Source organism: Anabas testudineus, chromosome 4 (assembly GCF_900324465.2).
Source record: "Anabas testudineus chromosome 4, fAnaTes1.2, whole genome shotgun sequence".
Classification (NCBI taxonomy): Eukaryota; Metazoa; Chordata; class Actinopteri; order Anabantiformes; family Anabantidae; genus Anabas; species Anabas testudineus.
In genome coordinates this window covers 22283142-22305970 of record NC_046613.1, presented here as the reverse complement: position 1 = coordinate 22305970, position 22829 = coordinate 22283142, and the positions used below count along the sequence as shown (strand labels likewise).

The following is a 22829-nucleotide window of genomic DNA, read 5'->3' as shown; positions in this document are numbered from 1 at the left end:
TTGAGTTGTTGTCATTAACGGTTATACAAACATGCTTCAGTTATAGAGACTTTCAGTGTGCAAAATGTTCACACTGTCATTTTGTCTGACAGCTACACGAGTCAAAAAACATGCATGAATATCCGAAATTCAACGATGCAAATTTCAAACTCGAGGCGAACTAATGTTCAGGCCGATGGAAGTATTATCACAGCAGGGTTAGTCACAGCCGTCCCTTCCTGTTTCCTTCCACTCTGCATTGAAAACTGATGATTTGCTTGAAGTCTTGCTTTTTAAAGCTTTTATGACGTTTGTGCAATTGCTGGCTTCAGAAAACACAACCACAGCATACAACAAATGAGGGACTTTGCAGCCAAAACGCTGAGGTAAAATTTGTTTTCAGTGGAGGGAGTTTAAGGTTGAAAAGTAAAGAGTGAAAGCTGACATTTCTGCAAATCCTGGGCCTGCCTCTACTTCAACCCAACATGCATGGACTTGTACCTGTAGGGTATGTCAGGTAGTGAAAGAGAAGTCTGAGTGTGTTGCTGAGTCCATATTCCCACAACAACTTGCAACTACGAAACATACTCCAGTCTTGTTTGGCAACAGAAACATGTTGTAAGTACGAGCTCTATTTTGGCTTTACACTTCAAGATTTTGGACGAACTAGTTGTCTGGCACTGAGGATTTTGATTCTGTTGAACATTTTGACTGTTTTTCTTCCCCTGCTGATCTGCCTTGTGCTTCAGTAATGACTGACTTTCTCTGCTGCTAAATCTGGGATGTGTTTTGCGGATGGTTTTCTCTTGTCTACTAGTTTGTGAGCAAGTGTTTCTGAAGGGGCTCCTGTGATCTATGCAGTTTTCATTGGAAGTTTCTCCCTCTGTGTTTCTCTGTATGTGCCAGTATGCCTCCAGCTCTTTTCCCCTCTCTTCCTTCACTAAGGAAATATAAAAAAAAAAAAAAAGTCAAAAGACGAATCACAATTCTTTCCCTTGAATGAGCTTTGCCCTCTATATGGTGCAACCCAAAAATGAGTGTCTGCATTAGGAGGGAACCTTTCTTCTGATGCCTTGTCCCTTGCTTCTGAGGGACTTTCTCATGACACATGCTTAAAGTACACTTGGTATTATTATATTCTTTACCTAATTCTACTCAAGCAGACAAAACCATCACTGTTTCAAATTGATTATGCTTTAAGGACATAAGCTCAGAACTAACAACAGAAATAGACAAAAAGTAAATAGAATTCTGCTCATTAGAATCTGATGAAATAATCTGTGGGTGAAGTTGCTTGTTTCTAAAGCAAATGTCTGTAAACTCTACTAGGACAGATTTTAAATCACTCAGGTGTATTTGCACGGACTAAGGCTGCGTGTCTGTACTTCTCATTCACTTGGGCAGCTATCACAGCAGCAGCAGCCCAGAGCAGTCTTGCTCCAGGTACTGGTGCTGATCACAAGTCAGTGAGGTCAGCCCAGTGCTGCTGGCTCAAAAACAAATCCAAATCCAATGCTAAAACGAAAACCCAGGTAATGTTTTGTTTGCATGATAATATATATAGTATACTGTATAGCTTTTTTTATCAACGCACATTTACATTAACAGTTTGTGAATGTGTACAGCTGCCTGGTGGTGCTACTGCTGGATGTGGCCTAGCAATAACGCCATTACCATCAGATAATGATAATAGGTCTTTCTCATCCACTTGAGGCTACGAGTCTGTCATTGCAGATGCTAGTCCTATTTGTTCCACTTTGAGCATGTTCACTTACTGTGATTCCTTGTATTACATTCCCTGCTCAGACTTATTCTTATCTGATTCTCTGCTGCTGCAACAACCCAGCTTCCCCACGGGGACCATTAAAATTTCATCTAATTTAGGATTCTGAACAAGCAAACTAATGACAAGAAGATGCTGCTAGTTTGGCTGTCAGCTGCCATGCTGACAAAAAAATCTCTCTCATTGTAGAAAAGTTACAATTAGATTTGCGGGTTGGTGAACCCAATCTCCACAGAAGAATATATATATTTAATGAAAGCACCAAGCTAGGTGATCACAGGCCGATTGAAACACCTGCAAATGTTGAATTAACCGAGTAGCTAGGTTTGTTTGTTTGTCAGATAGTGCTGGGAACTTGCTGTACATTTGGTTTTCAGAGCTTTCTGCTTTTTTTGCAAGTTGTGGAGTTTAGGTTAAGTTAAAACAACTAAAAACAACATGGAGCCTGGTGAGAACTTCCTATTGATGTGATGCTTGCTGCATTACACTAGTAATTTAATGTATTGTTAATTTAAAACTGTTTATGAATCCTACATACTAATTATGTCACTTTAATAGAAAGGAATTTCTTTTTTTATGATCTAACTGTGGTCTGGAGAGAACCCACATCCAGGAGACAACACTGACTGATCTGATATTCAGTTAAGAGCCAATATCAGCTAAGATGTGAGTCACTGTTATTAATTTAATCTTTTAGGATTGGAACTATGACAAAAAGACCTTCTTTCATATTTCTTATAATACAGTCACAACATGATTGATGTATCTAAATTACAGTGTAATTAAAATGGCATTTAACTAAAACTTTAATATAAACCATTAATCACCAATTACTTTGCTGCACTATCATAAGTAGACAAAAATTGGGATTTTAAAATGACTCAGTTTTCAGTAGGTGGATGCAGGAATCAGGGATGCAGCTTAGTCCTTTACACTCATGTGACCTGTTTGATAAGAAGTAAACTGTGTGATGTTTTTGCTCTGCAGGGCTCCTGTTGATGTTTTGGCTTGGGGAGTGTCAATTGACCATCTTCTGGAGTGCAGATGTAAGCCCGCTTATGGATTTACACTTCTCACACTCCTGTTAAATGCTGCACTCTCAATGCTCCGTTCTCTCTTTTCACCATCTCAATTCTCTGCCGCTCGGCCTTGCTCATCATCTCGAATTGCCCTCGGGCTTCTTTAGGAGGATTGAGGATATATTCTTCCTTCAAGTTCATCAAATCCATTTAGAGATATACTTGAGGAAGACGACGCTGACAGAGATAAAAGGCCTAATCTGAGCTGCCAGTGTAGATATAGCGATTCCACCCAGCTCGTATTCATTTAGAAATCCTGAGCTCACTGATGGCTTTCACCTGACCATATTCCAGGCCTCTTTTTGAAAATGACTAAAAGGACATATGGGGTCTTTCTTTCTCTCTCTCTTTCGATGCCATCTTTCTTCTTTCATTACCTTACTGAAATGAATTCAGCTCATCTGTAATATTTCAGTCTGTCTGCTCCATCAATTTAACTGCCCTCAGGAAGATGCACTTTGTGTTGTATCCCAGTTTCTCTTTGATGAAATGCAGTGACACATATGACAGATAGGCAAACAGTAGCAAAAAATAAATAGTTGTGCATTGCAATCTGATGGCATTCATATACCTTTACATGTCCTGTGATACTAAAGAGTCTACTCTGTTATGAATGAAGGCTCAGATGTGAACCCAGAGTGATTTGTAGACAGGAACAAGCGGCCTCTGGACATATTTTGTTTCCCGTCAATTACTGTCAGAGCAGCAGCACTGATTTATGTAAAGCAATTTGTGTGAATAACACTGGTGCCTGCAGATAGTTGTTTGTTTGTGCTGCCACAGGACGAGGTAAGTATTTTACACCTGTGTTAGAATCACAGCTCCTCAGTTATGCCGGTAACAAAGGCTAGGAGAGTGAGAAGATAAGAAAGTTTATGCAATTATATAATGCTGAGGCAGTGCACATCAGGATGCAGGGTTTGGTTTTGAAGGTTTTGAAGTTGAAAAGGTCCTCCAGACATTAACCACAAAGCCTGACAGTTTGCTGCATCATCTCTTTGTTCACTGACTTTGTTCAGCAAACTGGGGACTGTGTTAAAAGAAGGAGAACAAGTGAAAAATCACAGAGCGACTTAACATCAAGGCTCATTGTTCCATAATTTTTTTAAAGGCAGGTTGGTTTTAAGTTATAACCTTTTGAACATTGGGGCAAAATCATAAAAGAATGTTTTCTTCTGCAAGAGCATCCTGCTGCAACAAACACAGCTGAGTAATCTCACGCTAATATAAAGTGGAGCTGCTAATTTCCCTCTGTGATCTATGAAGGGGCATCAAATTCACCAAAGTTCTGATTTTGTGTTTTTTATTAAACCCAGACATTGTGATGTTCTCGCAAGATGCACTACACGTCTTCTTCATCTTAGAATATAATGAATTATATGAAGTAATGCCTAAAGCTTGCTCGCTTTCTATGTAATTGTCTGTACAATTATACTCTGTAAGGTCTTAAACCTCATGATGAGATGAGATTACTACTGTAGAGTCGTTTAATGTAACTAAACAAAGGAAAAGAAACTAAAATCTGTAAAGGCGTTTTTAGCAATAGTCATGTGTACACTGTGGGGTAATATATGTATTTGTGTACATTTATATTTAGATTTAATTAAAAAAAGGTGTCCTACAGTGCTAGAAAACCAGCTCCAACCTGTGTCCTCTCTGTGATAATTACTGCATATTTTGTTGCAGGTGAGACACCCTGTAATTAAGGTAAAAAGGAGGGATTACAAAAGACCAAACTCAAAATCATCAGTTTACTTCAATATCATTTTATTTGTGTTGAATAGTTGAAACCGTTTCTGCCTCAGCGGTTCTGTTCTCTCTGTGCAGCAGGCAGGTTGGTGTTTGAAGACTTCTTGAGGACAGAATACAGTGAGGAAAACCTTCTATTTTGGCTGGCCTGCGAGAAATACAAGAAAATTGCCAGTAAGACGGAAATGATGGGTGCCGCCAAACAGATCTACACAGAGTTTGTCCAAGTTGATGCACCGAGACAGGTATGGCTTTTGTAAACTGAGACGTGAATGAAGTCAGACCTGTGTAGCTTCCTATAAGCTTAAAATGGACATTTTACAGTGACTAGCTGTCACTGGCCTGTTTACTGCCTCTCGCTGTTGTTCAGTATTGTACTTTTTTTTTTAACATATGCAGTAGTTACTTTTCTGAACAAACACAATAATGCAAAAATATCTCTAAACAGAAATAACTCATGGGTGAAATAAAAGTTGCTGTTTTCTGAACACAGATAAACATAGACTGTGTGACGAGAGAAGAAATCACTAAAAATCTCTCTCAGCCGGGGCCAAATTGCTTCGACAGGGCGCAGAGACTGATATATGGCCTGATGGAAAACGACTGCTATCCACGATTTTTGAAATCAGAAATCTACCAAGCTCTCCTGGAACAACGATGAAAGCAACGCGAGCGAAAAAAGCTTGTCCGACGCCTCTCTGAATGATTGATTCTGCACTTCAGCCGACTCTCCTTAGAATCTCAGCTTAAACAAAAAGGCCTTGTCTGTCAGAGTAATCAGAAGTGAAAGGAGATACAGAGCTGTCTGCATGAGGACTGACAGGATCTAAAAGCCAAACATGATCTAAATAATGTATTAAGCCACATTTGAAGTCAATTTTCATTTGCTTTGCTTTAGATTGAAACAATGGACCCATAATAGGCTGATTGTGACAGACATTTAGCTAAAAAGCATCATAAGTAAAATGTTTTTAATTTGTGTGAATGAACAAATTAGTGCATACCCTCTAATTATTCGGGATATAGTATTTCCTGTTTTTGTTTGGCTCAGTTTCAGAGCTTTGACTGCTGATACACAACCCAACATGCTATCACCCTGTTCAGTGTCTGAATAATCCCTTCAAACCGACACTGTAATATTATTCACTGTCTGTGGATTTTTGTTTTTGTTGGATTTACAGTACATTACATAAAGCTGAAAAAGCAGCCACGAAAAAAATCATGTTTTGTTTGTTAAAATGTTTTTTTTTTGTTTAGCCCAGGACAGCAGTGTTGTATGAATGTGTCTGATCATACATATGTGTATTAAAGTGATAAAGAAAAACAGACATGACCTCAGTGTAATCAATAGTAAGTGAGCAGCTGCCACCTACTGTATGAAACAAAAGTTTCAGCTGCACCTTTAGCCTCATTACATCTCAGTGCAGTCTGTGAAAGTCTGTCCAGTTTTTATTAAAGAGGTTTAGAAACAATATTATTATAGCAAAAGGAATGAGAACTTAGGGACTAAGGGTTCTGCTAAATCACAGAAATAAAAAAACAAAAGTTGAGTCCACAACCAACTTTGTTTTCTGACCATTTACCATAAATAAAAAAAGAAATAAAACCCATCCTAACTTCCTCACTACTACAGGTTGGACTAATCACTCCCTACTACAGTTTTACTAATGAGCAGCGGCTCAATAGTGTGGCAGTAAGATCACTGCCATGCGGGAGACTGGGGCTCCCAGCTGTGGCCTACCTCCAGTAGTGCTCCTTAGGCAAGACCTCATTACGCTTACCCTGCCTTTGCCTTGACTAAATGTAAATATAAGATAACTTATACGTAATATTGTAAGTGTAGAACAGGGACTGGACATTTATGTTAAAACAGCCGCAACAAAGGTTGAATTGCCGGTCCAATCAAACAGGAGGTGGGTGGGTGAAACTTGTGTGTCTTGTGAGACTGGTTCCCTGAACTGAATGGCGATTTAATCAGGAAGAAGGTGGACGTGCACAAGGAAGCGCTGGTCTCTAATTCCAGATGAGGTAACACAAGGTCATAGTTACATAATCACACACTAGTATACTGTACATATGTAGGAGAAGAGAGCGTGAAAGACCTGTGACTGTAACACAACACATCATCTGAGCCAAACATTAACTTCATGGTCTGTAAGAAGTGACCATGTCAATGAAGCGAGGTAATGTGTTCAGTATCTAAAGCGAACAGCGTTTAACAGTCCATCATCCTTCAAACTACCTAAATACATAAATCAAAAAGATTAAGTAGAGGGGGCAGAGACAATCACGTTAATATCTGCATCAAACATTTGTGACTATTATGTTAACTGTGCAAAATTTCAGCTAAGTCAGACTAAGGCTGACATGAGACTGGATGCCAGAGTCAAAGAGTCCAAAGCTCCATACAAATGGGATTAACATTATGGGAGTAGGTGGAGGATAAAATATTCCCTGTGCTCCTCTGTAATTTAACGCATCATTCCAGAAGGAGCTTTTTAGAGGATAAAGTGTGTAGCAGACATTGACATTCAGCAGGACGAACAAGGAGAAGAAAAGCAAAGAATGTCAAGAGACATCCATGAATCTGTTTAGAAATCAAAAAGAAAGGAGCACAACAGAACCGGCCTGAGAATAATCACATTTTTAGGTTTTTGTCAGTATCAGAGAAACTCAGTGATCGCTGTGTGTATATGCATGGCTGCATTACAAACAAGAACCGCTAAAAGCTAATTCAGTTCAGTTTTATCAGCCCTGATTAGACAAACTGTACACAAATAAAGGGAAAAAGTCAGCTGATGGCCATTATTTTTTCCCCATTCACTGTCAATTGGTAGTATCTTTGTGAGTAAAAAAAAGTCTATTAGTTTGACAAGAGTTTAAGTTCACATAAAAATATTCAATTTCACACTGAGCTGGTAAAATGCAGAAGAAAAGAAAATTATTCTCCAAAAAACACTCAAATGCAAGTCTGAGTGGCTCATACTCATTGGTCCAAGTTCCCCTGCCAACAGCTCCTACAGTAATTCCAGCAGCATGCAGTTAATTATTAGTGATGATGTGGTGGAAGTATGACTCTCATACAGCATATGCTGTCTAAATCACTGACCACAGCCAGCAATACTAAAGTCCTCCCATGGTAAAATAAATCCAGTCTAAACACAGCTTCAAACAAGATGTCTACACTAAAATTAACACTAAGTTTAAGATTCACTAGCTGAACTTACAAACACCAGCTCAGAGCTCTACCTGACACTCTGTCTTTCCCTCCCTGACCAGTAGTTGTCCCTGCTGTATCACTGCATATCCAGTCCTCATTACCCAATTAGCTCCTCATCACTAGTCCTCCAGCCCCAGTAACGACTCATCTTGAAGTGTAAGCAACACACACTACACAAAACCTTAATGATGGATCTGTTTTTATTTGTCCTACTACGTCATGACAGCGTGACAGTAAGCAAGCGAGAGCAATTCCACCTTTAAACTGAAGCAGCTAAATGGAAAGTAACTAAATTATTCATGCCTGTGCGTTTCCTACTGCAAAGAGGTTTGTAATGTTTATCATCTGTAGTATTCCAGCCTCCGTTTTGACCTTCCTGCCTTTTAGGTTGTTTTTATCCATTCAGGTGCACTTTGAAGTTACAGATTCAGCTCTTTACCCCTCTCTTAACCACTGGCTGCCATGAAAAAGGATTTACTATGGTGTCTTCACAAACAATGGAAAAACATCTGTTACTGAGCTGAAAACAAATACAAGCAAAAAGTCCCAATTTATAGATAATTTAGCGATGTTTTCCCATTAACAACTACAATATAATGTTTCTTAATATTTTTTTCTGTAAGGAGACAGTAAAAGTGCCTCAAGACGTCTACTAATCAACATAATTTCTCATCAGTATGTTGCCAAAACTGCAGTTTTGGCCCTTTTGCCTTTTTACCTCGAATGTGCACTTAAATGTAACTGATTCAGCTCTTAACCCTCTTCATGTCAGGCTGTGGTGCAGAGATTAGCAAAGTACAGGATGATTCCAGAGACTATTTTTACTCACAGTCTAAAAGTAAGATTGATCAATCAACTGAAAGAACCTTAGCTTATTCATCATCTATGTTATTGTCTTTCCATTTACAAATATAAAAAAATAATGAATATTAATGAATATATATATATACACACACATTCTTTTTTTTTTTTGGAAGAAGATTACAAAACTCGCTCAAGGCTTATACTAATCAGCTGTATTTCTCATCAGTATATTGCCAAACCTGCAGGGGTCTTTAAACATCAGTGCACTGCTGATAATTTGACTATCCCATTAAGCTTTTTTTGTAGGCTCACATAATGTGAACAACCAATGGAAATTAAGTGAACTGGATTTTTCTTAGAAGCATTTATAGCATAAATATCAGACCAAGAACACCTACAAGAATCCTCCCTACACAGTCTGAACCTGATGCTTTATTTCTTCTGTGTCTTTGACACCATACATACTTCAAATGTTATCACCCTATTAAATGGTTGTCATCACTCCGATATTTATGCTTTAGAAGGTGAAAACCTCACCTAGAAGTCGACACGCATCATTGATACTGTCCTCACCTGCAAAGCAACCATAGCTAAAAATTACGATTATGACTTCTACACATTACTATGTATTTGCCAGTCAAGTACATAAGAAAGTACTGTACATGTCTCTTTCAGGAGAGATGTAGCAATGTTATCATGTTCCTGGTTTGTGTGTGATATATGTCGATCTTTGTTAGAGTGCAACTTCTTGTTTGCATGCCTATTATACATCCTTTCTTGGACCTTACATACAATAAGTTTGTGTTTGCATCTGCAGAGTCGCTGTGTGCCTCTGCAGAGTTACTCTGTGCAAGCAATTCTGCAGGGAACTTCTGTCTCTTATGAGTCTTATTGGAAGTCCAGCTTTATCTGATTGCATTTCTGGGCCTTGGTGGAATCATGGGCTTAATACTCAGGAGAGATAGCATAGGATGGGACAGGGTAAGATGAAAAGGGGTTCAAAGGAGAAGCTCAAAGAGTTGGAGGAGAATAAGGAAAAGACTTAAGGAATCGGTAATTAGAAAAAGAAGTGCACAGGCTGAGATCAGGAGAGAGCGATAGAGAAGGGACAAATAAGAGAAGTGAGATTATCAGCAGTGGGGAGAAGAAAGAAAGAGTCAGTAATGGGAAAACAAGAGATTTGGAGAGTGGGACACTGAGATGGAACAAGATGAAGGCAGAGGTAGGTAAGGAGAGTATTAGAGACAGAAAGGAGAGAGAGGAAAGGATAAAGAAGAAAATCAAGTTAGAACAAATGTTAGAAAGGACAGAAGTAATGATGGAAGGCAGGGAAGCAGGACATCACTGAGGGAAGAAACATAGCACGACAAGGGGAAGGAGGAAGGATGGATGCCTTGTAGGAAGAAATGCCCAGCAGGCTAGCGTAATGTGAGCAGCGAGTCTGAGATAATACCCCAGGACATTGGGCTTAGGGAGACACAAGTGGCAGAGCTCTCAGTGGGTGGGAGATAAGGCAACTGAGTCTTTACTGACTGCCACAAACTGTTCTTACTTCCCGACTGGGGAGAGGGAAACTGTCTCAACACAGAAACTCCCAAAGACTAACTCCACTTGTGGCAGACTTCCAGTGCTTTAATAGTGGGTTTTAAAGATATATGAGGAGTGATGAAAGACTGTTGCTTTCTCTCTACTATCTTATAATCTGAGGACCAAACAGTTTCTCTTTTAGGTTCCACCCTCACAGTTTGCAGTGAGTGTGTTTGTGTGAGGAACAAAGAGATGCTGAGGATACACGTACAAACACACACACACATCTGTACCAATGCTTTAATGTTATGTTTCCTGTGGATGCAACCAACAGAATGCAGCACGAAACAGGCGAAGTAAGAGCCCTGCAGGCCAACAAGCTAGAACTGCAAACAGAGAGTAATGCATAGCAAAAATAACAGTATGAAACTGTCATGATAACACGTTTGGAAAATGTTTTCTTTTAGCTGGCGTCGTCTCTCTGAGTCAGTTTCGTAGGCTTCTGTTGTTTCGTTCCCACAATACATTTGTCAAAGAATATTGGCATGAGCACTTCAGGCTAGATCCTGACAGGGTCATGGCACGTGAGAGAGTCTTGGGATTTTTCATTTTAGCTAACTTGCAACCAGATGCTACATAAATTAATTATTGTGTCCTGCAGGGCCACACGGGCCTGTGCTTTTTCCTCATCTCAAGTCTATTTTTTAGTCTTGTCTCACTCAGACTGTACATACTGTATATATGTCACAGCCCTACCCTTTCACTGCTGTGCAAATTCTTATTTTGTTCACATTACCACTAGATGGAGACAAATACTTGGTTTTATCAAATGTAGGGTGGTAGCCTTGTTTAAGAAACAGGATCCTGGAAAGTCGTAGAGGTTCACCCTTAGATATTGGTGTGTAGATTTAAAATGAAGCACATAAAGCACTGCAAACCATATTTCACACATTAAACACTACTTTTTTTATTTTGAACCATAATTACTTTAATAATACTATAATAACGTTTGTGTTGAATTGCACTTGTCATGGCCAGTGTTATATTTTTCAGATGTTAACCTCGGTGTCCACTACAACATCAAAACCACCAGGTATTAATGTTGTGATTTATTGGCAGAATTGGATTTGACAGACTTTGAAGAGATTTCATCATTTATGTGACATATAAAAACTGTAAAACTGTCAGGAAAACTGTCAGTAAAATGTATCAAACATTCATGCTGACCTAAGTCAGACAGATCAGGAAAAGAAGCGTGATGCTTAAAGCAGGGACTTCTGTCTGGGGACAGTGGACATGCATAATAGGAACTTGTAAGTTTGACTTCCCTGTTTGTGCCTGTAATCATGTCTCAGCTACTGAAAGCTGTTTCACTTCCATGAAGTCTTCTGGGGAAACACTTGCAACACTGATTCCCCACCCCGCCATGCTGCCAAGACCATAGTGGCTCTGTGCAACTGGAAATATGGATGACTGGTTTGACAGGCAGCGTGCCAAGAGAATCATTTCTGAGAAAAGAAGTGAAAACAATATGATTGCAACTTATCTTAATTAATTTGCATTTTTCTATGGTTCTTCACGGGCTGCTTGAGGTTGTTAACTGGTAGTTAGGATCATCACATTATCCAGTTGTGAAGTTGTAGTTAACATGCCTCTTGGTCCAGCTTCCTAATCAGTTCGGGAATGACTGTAGGTGGATGTTTGTGCTGGATGAGATGAAATTCCCCCCAGGCGATTCTGAGATATAGTGTTGACAAAAATGGTACATATGTGAGGTCATGTGACCTTGACCTTTGATCACCAGAATCTAATGAGTTCATCCTCAAGTTCAACTGTACGTTTGTCAAAGAAATTTCCACCAAGACGCTTCTGAGATTTCACATTCACTGAGAAAGACAGATGGGTGGAAAACCCCCAAACACTCACAAGCTCTTGGTATTATTATTGTTCACTGTGTATAGTGAGTAGTAGTCTCAACGGAACGAAAACATGTGACACAAATACTTCTACCACCACACACGCTCGACTTTTCACCCTTCAGAAATAAACCTAGATTTTCTTTTCTCTGTTTGGTTGATTACTCACAATTCGGCATTTTCAGTGTAGGAAATGTTACTACAAAAGAATTTAGACCTGTGCTCTTTTGCAGAAATCTGTCTTGTTGTAGATAAGTAATGGAAATCCTCACTTCCTGGCACTCAGCTGGTCTCTCACTTGCATCTGTCACTCATCTAGACATCTAGCTTTCCTCTGCTTCAAGGACAAGCTTTTTTCAGACAGGAGATGGATTCAGACATGACCACACAGGATCAGGGAGACACATACTAGTTGCTGTAGCTACCAGTTCTTATAAAACCTTAGCTACAGACAGTGCTCTGTTTTCGCACCACCTCTCTCACATGTGACCCTGAGCGGGATGGGATGTTACTTGCTTAATTATTTCAGGGAACATTTGTTTTGGATCTGGTTTCAGTTTTCATAAGTATTCTAACAAGTTAAATCCTACTCAGATACAGTACCTACAATGAAGCGTGGCATTTTTCAAGTCATCTTCCTGTTGAGTTTGTGTGTTTGATGACTCAGATCAGTAGGTCCTGTCTAGAGTCACACATACATTCACGTGTGCAAGGTTTATTTTAGCTTATGTTTGATTTCATAAAAGATAAGAAAAATTACACTGCCAAGGCAAGCAAGAACAATAAACAAATATCCGCCAACACACACACAGAAATACGTAACACAGTGTACAGTACTTGGTAGGCAGGAGTTTATTTATGCCTGAATCAGGACAGGGACACATTTTTATTCAGAGAGCATAAAGTGTATCTACAGTGGCTGAGCAGTATACTAGAGCATAAATTAAACAAAAGTGAAAGTGCCAAACTTCTCCATTGTCTACAGTTGCCTTGCAATATGTTGTTTGCATTCATATCTCAGAAAGCACACTTCCTGTCCGTCAGTTAGTGTGCTATTTCATGATTTTCCATTATTATGTAATGCTAATGTCACAATCACCCCACTGAAAACATTCAGACATTAATGTTATACAGTAACTTGATGAAAGAGGGATATTGCTGACAATCAGGGGAAATTCTGGTGTTATGAACACTGCAAAATTCTATTAAACAGATAATATACTACTTTGAAAAATGGTCTGTCCAAGAAAGGACAAGTCACTGAATGTTTTTCTTGGGAATTAGCAATTTGGAAAGTTTGCTGGTGTTTGTTTTCATCTAATGAGAAATAAAATTTGGCTCCCTGTAAATGGAGAAAATCAGTTTACGGTCAACAATGAAAACAGTGGTTAAGCTCCATGATGTGACTTGTTCTCAAGCTGTTGACTGCATTACAATGTCTTCAAGAGATAAAGCTTGAATGTTTTCTACAGTTTTAAGACAACTGACTATACTTCACCTGCTAATCAAGACAGTGTCAAACTATCAAACGCTGCAGAAAAATTAAGTACAAAGAAATTTAATTGACACTCATAAGTGAAAATTGGTTATGAAGTGTTGAGGGTGGCTTCATACATTGTCACCAATAAATCTTGTTTGTTTATTCCCCAGAAAGTTCACCAACAATCCTGTAACTACCCAAAATGACAAAGCAGCATGTGCAGAGTAAATGTTTTTCACCTTGGCTATATAAAATGCTGTCTTGAAAGTTTAAGACACAAGTTATCTGTCCTACTTGTAGATGTCTGATGATTATTTTTTAGCCACGGTGGAACATTTTATCTCACTTACTGCTGAGATGACTCATTTGGCTTTGCGTTCTTTATGCTGACACAACAGGACATACTATATTCTAGCATTCATACTGCAACTTGATATTTTATGAATTGCACTGGACGGAAACAAAGCTGATAAACACAGATTTCCTATGTTATACCACCTGAAATAAACTCAGGTATAATTTTACTGAATTGTTTGTGTGTTGGCTTGTTGTCCAATTGAACCATGACCATTAAAATGCTGCCATTCACAATTATGTCAACTTTACTTAAGCATAGGACCGCGAGAGGCCCAATCTTTCATCTGCACATGATCTGCTATCAGTAGTCAAGTCATCAACTTTTTCCAGTACTGTGCCAACCTCTACACCAGAGGAAATCAACGCACGTTGTGACGAGAGGGAGGTGATGACTCAGCCATTCGTCTTTCTTTCTCTGCCAGTTTAGTTTCCCTAAAATAGGCAAAACTGTGTGTCTACAATGACTTATAAGCCTCAGTGGCAGCTACATGCCACATGCAATACATCAATGGCCACTGTTTTTTGATCCAGATCTTGCTTGCTCAAAAGTCACTGCACTTGGTGATGAAACCTTTTAATATTTTTTGTTCAAGCTGTACAGTCATCTGCATAGAAACTATCTTAGGCCTTTATCTGGACACAATGTACAACATATAAAGTGCTGCACACCAAAGCACTGAAGCAATGGTTCCAGCCTCCCAGGCCACCAAAGGGTTACGTAGAAAGAAAAAAAATGTCCTACTAAAAATGACTTTTCTCAAAATTACTTGCACATATTCAACTGCTAGGGAACTGTACATCTTGTTGGACTAGATCCTTCTCTCCTTGAAATCTACAGACCAATCTCCAAACTACCTTTCACATCTAAGATCAAAAGTAAATGTCCAAACACTAATTCCTAGCTGCAGATGCACGACTCACCTGAGGAATAAAGCTGGCTCAGTAACATCTTTTAAATCTCTCCTTAAAACACCTCTTTACCGATAGGCCTTTCCTGATCTCCTTTAAACAAGGATGACTACTTATTTAGGATGACTACCTATTAACTTTTAAGAATGTGACTGAGTTTCCTTCATCTTTCTTTTCCCAGCTGGTTTTCCAAAGGACTGACATAGATGTTGTAAAGGGAGTTTACTGTTTGCCTATTGCTTGCTTAAGTTGGTTTAGGATTTGTTGGCTACCTGTGTTTTTTGTTTTTGATGTAAAGCACTTTGTAACACATGTTTAGAAAAGCGCTCTGCAAATAAATGTATTATCTTTAAGAATCATCATCATGTGCTGAGTGAAAAGTTAAATATTGCGAACATTTATAATGTGACTTGTTTTTACACTGCACATTGCAGCTAATATACCACCTGATGTACAAAACATACAACACAAGAGTGGGAGAACCTGTTAGACTCTCAATTAAGTTGCCTAAAGTGGTAGTGTTAGAGGCAATAAGAAGACCCAGGGGGTGTTGGGATGTGAAATTTTGGTAATATTTTGCAGTGAGATCAGCAGTGGTTGTTTCTCATTTGCCTTTATCCTTTCCAACCTTTTAGTGTCTGTTGCCATTTTCATTTAATTTTCTTTGCAATTTCAACAATGCAAAGTACTCAACCTTAGACCTATTAATGGCATTGAACTGGTTTTAAAAATTCATAACATAACTTGAAGCTCTCACAGAATGACAAGGTTTATCCACAACTTTCACAAACACTTGGTGGAAATACAAGAACCAATTGAAAGAAAGTAAAGGATATTTCAGGATAATCTACTGCCTCACAGGAAGCCTTGACTGAAAAACAGCCACTGACAAAATAAAATATACTCGAGGTGCTAAAGATGCAAAAAGGGTAAATTCAAATTTAAAAAAAGGACAGAAAGAGAAACTGTGGCTAGAAGCAACCATCAGCAGATCTTACAGGCAATGTGCTTCTCAGAGACATATATACGTTATCAGGCTATCAACAAAGACCAATCAGGATGAAAGACAGGAGGACAAGGTGTTCCACATGAAGCCATCAGCCTCCAAGGTGTGGTTACACACCTGTATTGAGAGCATGACAATTACAAAGACAATGCACTGATACGTGTGCAACTACGTATTTTCAATTTAGCTATTTAGAACAGAAGTCTAAATTGAGTGAAATACATTGAAAGTAGAATTCTCTATTCTCTCTATTATCTTTTAGTACTTAGCAACATTTATGAGAAATGTGGTTTAAAAGCTTTTGCAATCCCAAAACTTTTAATTCTAGCAATTACTATGTGGAAATCAGTAGTTTTTTTTTAAACAATAGATTCTTGATTGCAGACAAAAGTAGACAGAAGTAGGCTTCTTTCCTAGATGAACATCTGATTACAGCAGCAACAGGTAAGATAAGATAAGATAAGAGAAGATATTCTTTATTGATCCCACATTGGGGAAATTCAATTGCTACAGCAGGTCAGTGCAAAAAGAACAACAGCAATGTGCAAAAAGAATGAGAGGGTGTGCAAAAATACAAAAGTAATAAACATTTTACGAGAATCTACAACTATATACACTATTACGACTTAACATATATAATATGTATATATATATATATATATATATATATATATAGTATGTAATAGGTAAGGTAGGTCAGAGTTAGTGCTCATGTAATGTATGGCTGTTTTCCTTTTTTACTTCTGTGAATTTTTGACTGCACTATAAAGTGGACATATTTACACATGCAACCTTTGTGCAATTAAAATGGTGAACAGTAAATGTATTGCACTATATGGCAAATAGTGAGTGTTTTCAGACCCTGGGATTACAAGAAGCTAATTAGCATGCCTGCATAACTAGCATACTGCCTTTACAGGGACATACTGCCAATTTAAATTTAAGGTTTTTATTTTTTAATCATGCAAGATTATATAATTTTCAAGTTTAGGTCGTGCAAGTACATGTTTTACTGTCTCTTTATGTAACAGTGTCTCTGAGACTAGCCTTGTTTGAGAAACTAAATAACCAATAATAGTACACCCATATGTGGTAAGCCTACTGCCTAAAAATAATACACAGTCAGATAACAGTATTATGGTCACTGTGTGACACGGAACACATGTATAAAAGCACAATAGTTATGCAACACATTTAATTCAACATTAAAAAGTGGTGCCTTTGTACTATAGCTTGCACACACAAAGCTCTGCTTCACAAAAATAAGTTACGTATAAGAATATTCATATTCTTTAATTTGATTGTAGCATGACTATAGGCGTTCATCATTTATGCAGCTTTAGCCTCGTAAACTATGTGTGCTGCATAAACACACAGGCTGTGTCAAGTCATGAAATAAAATAGCCAATGCAATATCTCAGTTACATAGTTTAACTTCCAATTCTTTCATGCCCAATGCCTCAGAAATTCCCCACGGGTACAGTCGCAACAGCACATTTCTTTATCACTGACCTAGTCGAAAATCCTGCTGCCTACTGGGGCAGGTTGTAAAAAAATAAAAAATGTTGTCAACGGATAAAACTTTTTCTAGAAGTCTGTTTCTAGCTTGAAAAAATATTCACTGTTGTTTTATAGTTTTTGTCTTTACGGGGAAAAAAAGGTACATTTCCACCACAGGTGGAAAAAACTTTATGTGAGACATATCAACTTCTGGAAACTATTGCCAGCTAACCTGACAGGGTGCGATGACGTACGTAGTGGGTATAGAAGACCAGCATTGATGGTCAGTTATGGACTTGGCACAAGACAGATTAGCGGTTAGAAAAAACTCTTGAGAACAAAATAAATTTGTCAGAGTAAAACTTTTTTTCACAACCAGCAAGCATGTAAACGTACATTGAGTAACGTGCATCCAACTTCTCAAAGGTGTATAAGCATTAAAAGAACACAAAAAACATAAAAAGAAAAAATATGGCTTGAATACATTTTATTTTATGTGTTAAATTTAATTTAATGGTGATGGTAATTTTCTGCAACATAGAAGGGTGAAGTTTAATATTTTAATATGAAAATTACAAAAGAATAAACTCTTAACCACAGTATTGCTAATATTTGGAGGATATTAATCAACACATATATTTCCCAAGTTCAGTAGACTGACCATGTTGATGCATACTGAGTTACACAAAGTATTTCTGCATTTGTGAACTTTCTCATGTCCCTGATGAAAGTACCATATTCAGTCAAGCATGCAATATTAAGGGTGTTGGCCACTAGGATGTCAGCTTTACCATCTCACACGTGCACCTATTTCAGCTCTTGTAGTCTTAGTGTGGAAAGTTTGAAATAAACCCACTTCAGCTTTCTCATAACCACAAACCTACCACTAATCACAATGGTAAGACCCCTGAGAGATGCATGAAAGGTGCCTACATAAACACCCCACCCACCCACACACAGACACTGGTCTTGTATGTTGTGTAAAATATCTTTTTCAAGCTGTGTCACAGAATATCACACAACTGTTTTAATGCAACAAGGGGAACTGTGGAAAGCTCATTTACATACATGACTAAGAGTCAAAGAAAATGTGTGTTTGTAGATGATTGGTCTAATGTACAGTATATGACCAGTAGAAATTTGAAATACTATAGTTGAAAGTAAAAACAACCAAGAGTTGTTCTGGGAACTGCCTGTGTCACTTACTTGACTACATGTAGAAACTTCGCAACTAACAGTTTTACACAGGAGGTTGTACAAGAGGTAGAGCAGTCGTCTACCAATCGTGGGATCAGTGGTTTGATTCCCAGCTCCTCCTGTCACATGTTGAAGTGTCCTTGATCAAGATACTGACCCCCACGTTGCCCCCGGTAAGTCAGGTCAGCTGCATGGCAGCTCTGCTATCGATGTGTGTGTGTGCTTGTGTGCAAAAGGGTGAATGAGAATCAGTGTAAGAGCACTTTGAGTACCAGTGAGGTAGAAAATCACTATATAAGTGCAGACTGTTTATGATTTAACATGTATTGTTCTTACATTACTCAGATTGTGTTTGAAGGAGCTGGATGACAAAGTGTTTTGTGCAACTGAATCAAAGTCAATCTGAATGACTTTGACTTTGACTCTGATAATTTGACCATATCATCCAATTTAAAAGAGTTTGCTCAGTCTGGAGATTATAGTTGACTCTGAACTACCTTATTGTAAAGGTTTCAAGTATTTTTAAGTGTCCAGCATGACACAGCTTTGTCAGTCATGTATGTTACATTAGAAGTGATGCACACACACATACATAACATACACATTTTATTATTATTATTATGTCATTATATTGCATTTTCTTCTACAATATTTTTCTAAAATTGTATTAATCAAACAAAGATGTAAAATTCTTAATACCTCTTACTTTTAAGATGTTTGTCATATTATCCATAACTAATACATCCATAGATACCTTCATGGAAATATATACTGACTAATGTCTGTTGCCTCACACAGTATATAGTCATATGGCCCAACCTTAATTAACAAAGAGCTATGAACTCCTTGAATCCTTCAGTATCTCCAGAAGCAAAAAATTATTTACTGGCATGTGACAAATTAAAATAAAAATGTCAATGTATGTGTGTATTTACAGGAATCAGAGTGAACCTAATGGATTTTCCACTAGAATCTTACAGCTGTGAGTCAGGAAAAACAGTCAGTCAAAACAGCAGCCCACTCTATACACTAATCTAAAAGGCATTTAGATACCTGTAGTGACAGGCCCTCAGCGTCACAAGTATTTCATATTTCCTGCCTGGTTAAAGGAGAACACAGCAGGGAACAGTACAGTTTACAGACACCACAGCGGACTATTATAACTCTCACAGGAATTTGGCATTAAAATGCCAAAACATTTGTTTTCAAAGATTCGGTTTTATGAAATTAGGGATCTGATGCAAAATGTGAAGCAGCCCAGAAGGTAAGCCAGAGAGACTAATCATACCGAGTAATGATTTGAGTGAAGTGGGCAGCTTTAAGTTTAAGGTAAAATGCCTAAGCTCATATTTATCAGCAATAAGTCTAAATTCATTTGTTTGACAGGGTTGATATTGTTCATCATTCAAAGAGACACAAGAAAGACTTCCAGGGACTCATGGTAGAAAAAATAAATGATATGTCATCTCCTACAAAACCCAGGTAATATCCCTTCCACTTTTGTGCTGTAGATATTTCAGTATTCCAGTTGTTTATTTGTTTAATACTTAAATGTCTTTTTTATTGCAGGTCGCAGACTGATCATGAGCTCCATCTGACCCTGAACAAATTGTTAAAGAAAAAAAGTAAGAACCATAACAGTTCAAACACAATGATGTTTATTTTCATAAGGTGCCACAAATAAAAAAATCTAATTAAAAACTATTTAAAGTCCAACGTCCAATTAGTTTCTGAATGTGCACAAATTCCCTTTCCCCCCAGGATCTTTCTTGAGAAACAATGAATAACTGTATATTTTTAAACTTTCCCTTTCTACAGAATATTTAGCAGCATTCCGCACTTTTCTGCAATCTGAGTACAGTGATGAAAACATTGAGTTCTGGCTCGCATGTGAAGACTTTAGGTCGACCACCTCACCGGATAAACTTCGCTGGAAAGCAGAGGCGATCTACAAGGAGTTCATCCAGCCTACAGCTCGCAGAGAGGTCAGTTGGTCCATCACACCATGGCTAATGGCAGTGAAACAGCCGGTAGACAGCAGAAATAAACTAAAACTTTCTTACAATTCATTGTTGTTTTAGTCTGTGAGTGGGATTGGTTGAAACTAGGGGGAAAATATAGAGAAATGCCTGGTCTTGTGCTTTAAATGTGGTAAGCATCAAAATGTGCAAACCGGAATTAATTACAAAGACAACCAACTTAAACTGGGCTGAAACTGGGCTGTGGTCTGAACCTCTTCCCACCAGGCATTTCCATCAGGAGGCCATTCTAGATGGAACATTACCAATTCTCTTTAAAGCAGTTGTTTCAATAATGTCCAGACAATCAAACCAAACTAATAAAGAATTAGAATGCAAAGTTTACAGAGATAAAAGTTCCCAAAAATATACACACTGTCATATTTTCAGCTGATTTCCCAGCAATTCTGAGAGCTAATCTCCTATGGTTACCTATATAATCTTTAATGATCTCTATAGTTTAAATATTTAACTCAGCTAACTTGAGTAGTGCAATCGTGTGCATGAAAGAAGAAGAAAGCAGTGTAGACAGCATAGCTCAGCAGAATCAGAAGGTTTCTGATTTGAACTACTTGTTTCTTGGCTACGAAAGCACTTAGCCTCATCTGCTTATGTTTTTGAAAGAACCTTTCTAGAAGTATGCAGTTAAAAGCACAACTGTAATTCACAAACAGGGAGTGTACACTTCTAACACAACCCTAAAAAGGTTTTCTGGGGAAAGTTTCGCCTTATTTAATTGAAGGTTTATGGACACAGTGTGTTATTGTGGAGCAGATTGTAAAGCCCACTGAGTCAAAGTCCACCTTATCATGTTACCCTGGGTTGAATTTGCCTTTATGCTGATTCAACATTGTCATGTATGAGCTTCCAGATCCCAAAGTAGTCTACTAGGACTGATTGTAGGAGTTTGTTTTGTTTGACTTTGTTCATACATACTCTCTCTTTTCTCCTCTCCTCCATCTATTCGAATACCACTGCTGCATGTCATTAACTTTACGTTTTCTATTTATATTGAGTGTTGTATTTGTTTATTTCTTTAGATTAATGTTGACTGTCAAATTAGAGAGAAGATAAAGAAGTCTTTGGAGAAACCAAGCCCCTCCTGCTTCGATGAGGCCCAGAGACATGTTTACCTGCTGATGGAAAGCGACTCTTGCCCCAGGTTTCTGCAGTCAGATGCCTACCTGAGCCTAAAGCACAAATCCAGAACTCTGTGGTACGTTTAGTTCAGATGATGACTGACCCCATCGAAGTGTGTCAACACTTGGTTTGTTTTTTAATCCTACTTTTTAATCCTTATATTAAGCTGAATTCAAAAGTAATTTCACACTGTATGAGAGGATCGAACCAAGATAATCAACCTTTACTATGTGTAACAATGTTTTATGATGGTGAGATGATGTACTGGTGACATGTTGTGGACAATAAGAAAGCAGAAAAAAGCACCTTAAGAGAAATGTGAAAGAGAAAGAATGCCTTTGATATGTGTCCGTGCTTTAGATTGTGCAGTGTATTTCTTTTTGAAGTACTGTATGTGTTGACTGAAAGTCTGAGTAAGTTGAGGTTTAGTGTATGATAATATGATAAATAAATGGTTTCTAATGTGTCTAATGAAACAGCCACATGTGTAAATGGGTATTTAGGTGGGAATTTTACAATGTTGTGATTCCTTGACCAATTTTGGATACATTTCAGCCGCTGATTGTCATTCCCACTCACTGTCTGTAACTACTTCTCAATATTCAGGTTCCATGAAGTCAGAACTCTGAGACAAAGGTTTATATTTATCTGACTGACTGTCTGACTAACTAGAGACTTGGGGATGGACATGAATCAAAAAAGAGAGAAGTTTCCACAGCTCACCCAGCAAGGAGATTCTGTTTTTGGTCACATGTCTGATATATCTTCTAATTAGGTGCAGAGCTCGCTCCACACACCAGCAATAGGGTTTACCAAGCTGGAAAAAAGTAACCCCGCTGTAACCCTTGATCCCACTCTATTCTGTAAATGGCCTTATTCCTAAAAATTGTGCCTTAAAAAGGAGTAGTGAGGCAGCTAATAATAACTCAGGGGCTTAAACGACAACACTGGAGTCATCAGACAACCTGATGCGTAACAGATCAGCCTAAATGTGCTGCCTTGTTAGGGGAATAATCTCATCACTCACAGACAATGATGGGAGGGATACACAGGCGCTTTACTTTGAGGAAAAACCTGAGCGAGAATGTTGTTGTTTGAGCAAAGGTATTAAAAGAGAATGTGAATTGGCTTGTTGTATTTAATTTTAATAAAGTCTTGTATTATA

At 38.1% G+C, this 22829-nt stretch overlaps 2 protein-coding genes across 3 annotated transcripts; both read left to right on the top strand.

The window, feature by feature from the left end:
• Window positions 1-309: 309 nt before the first annotated feature.
• Window positions 310-5918, top strand: LOC113152879 (regulator of G-protein signaling 21-like). 2 transcript variants are annotated; one of them, XM_026346386.1, is made up of 5 exons: window positions 310-365; window positions 487-597; window positions 2750-2808; window positions 4672-4835; window positions 5084-5918. In XM_026346386.1, exons 1-5 carry the CDS (start codon window positions 337-339, stop codon window positions 5249-5251), a joined length of 531 nt encoding a protein of 176 aa, XP_026202171.1. In that variant the 5' UTR covers window positions 310-336; the 3' UTR covers window positions 5252-5918. The 2 variants fall into 2 exon arrangements, with proteins under 2 accessions (XP_026202171.1, XP_026202170.1); XM_026346385.1 differs by having other exon boundaries at window positions 322-365; window positions 4669-4835.
• A 12804-nt stretch (window positions 5919-18722) lies between these two features.
• LOC113152962 (regulator of G-protein signaling 21-like) lies at window positions 18723-22829 on the top strand. The gene is made up of 5 exons (XM_026346512.1): window positions 18723-19770; window positions 19893-19988; window positions 20076-20131; window positions 20325-20491; window positions 21565-22829. The coding sequence occupies exons 1-5, from the start codon at window positions 19694-19696 to the stop codon at window positions 21748-21750; spliced, it is 582 nt and encodes a 193-aa protein (XP_026202297.1). The 5' UTR covers window positions 18723-19693; the 3' UTR covers window positions 21751-22829.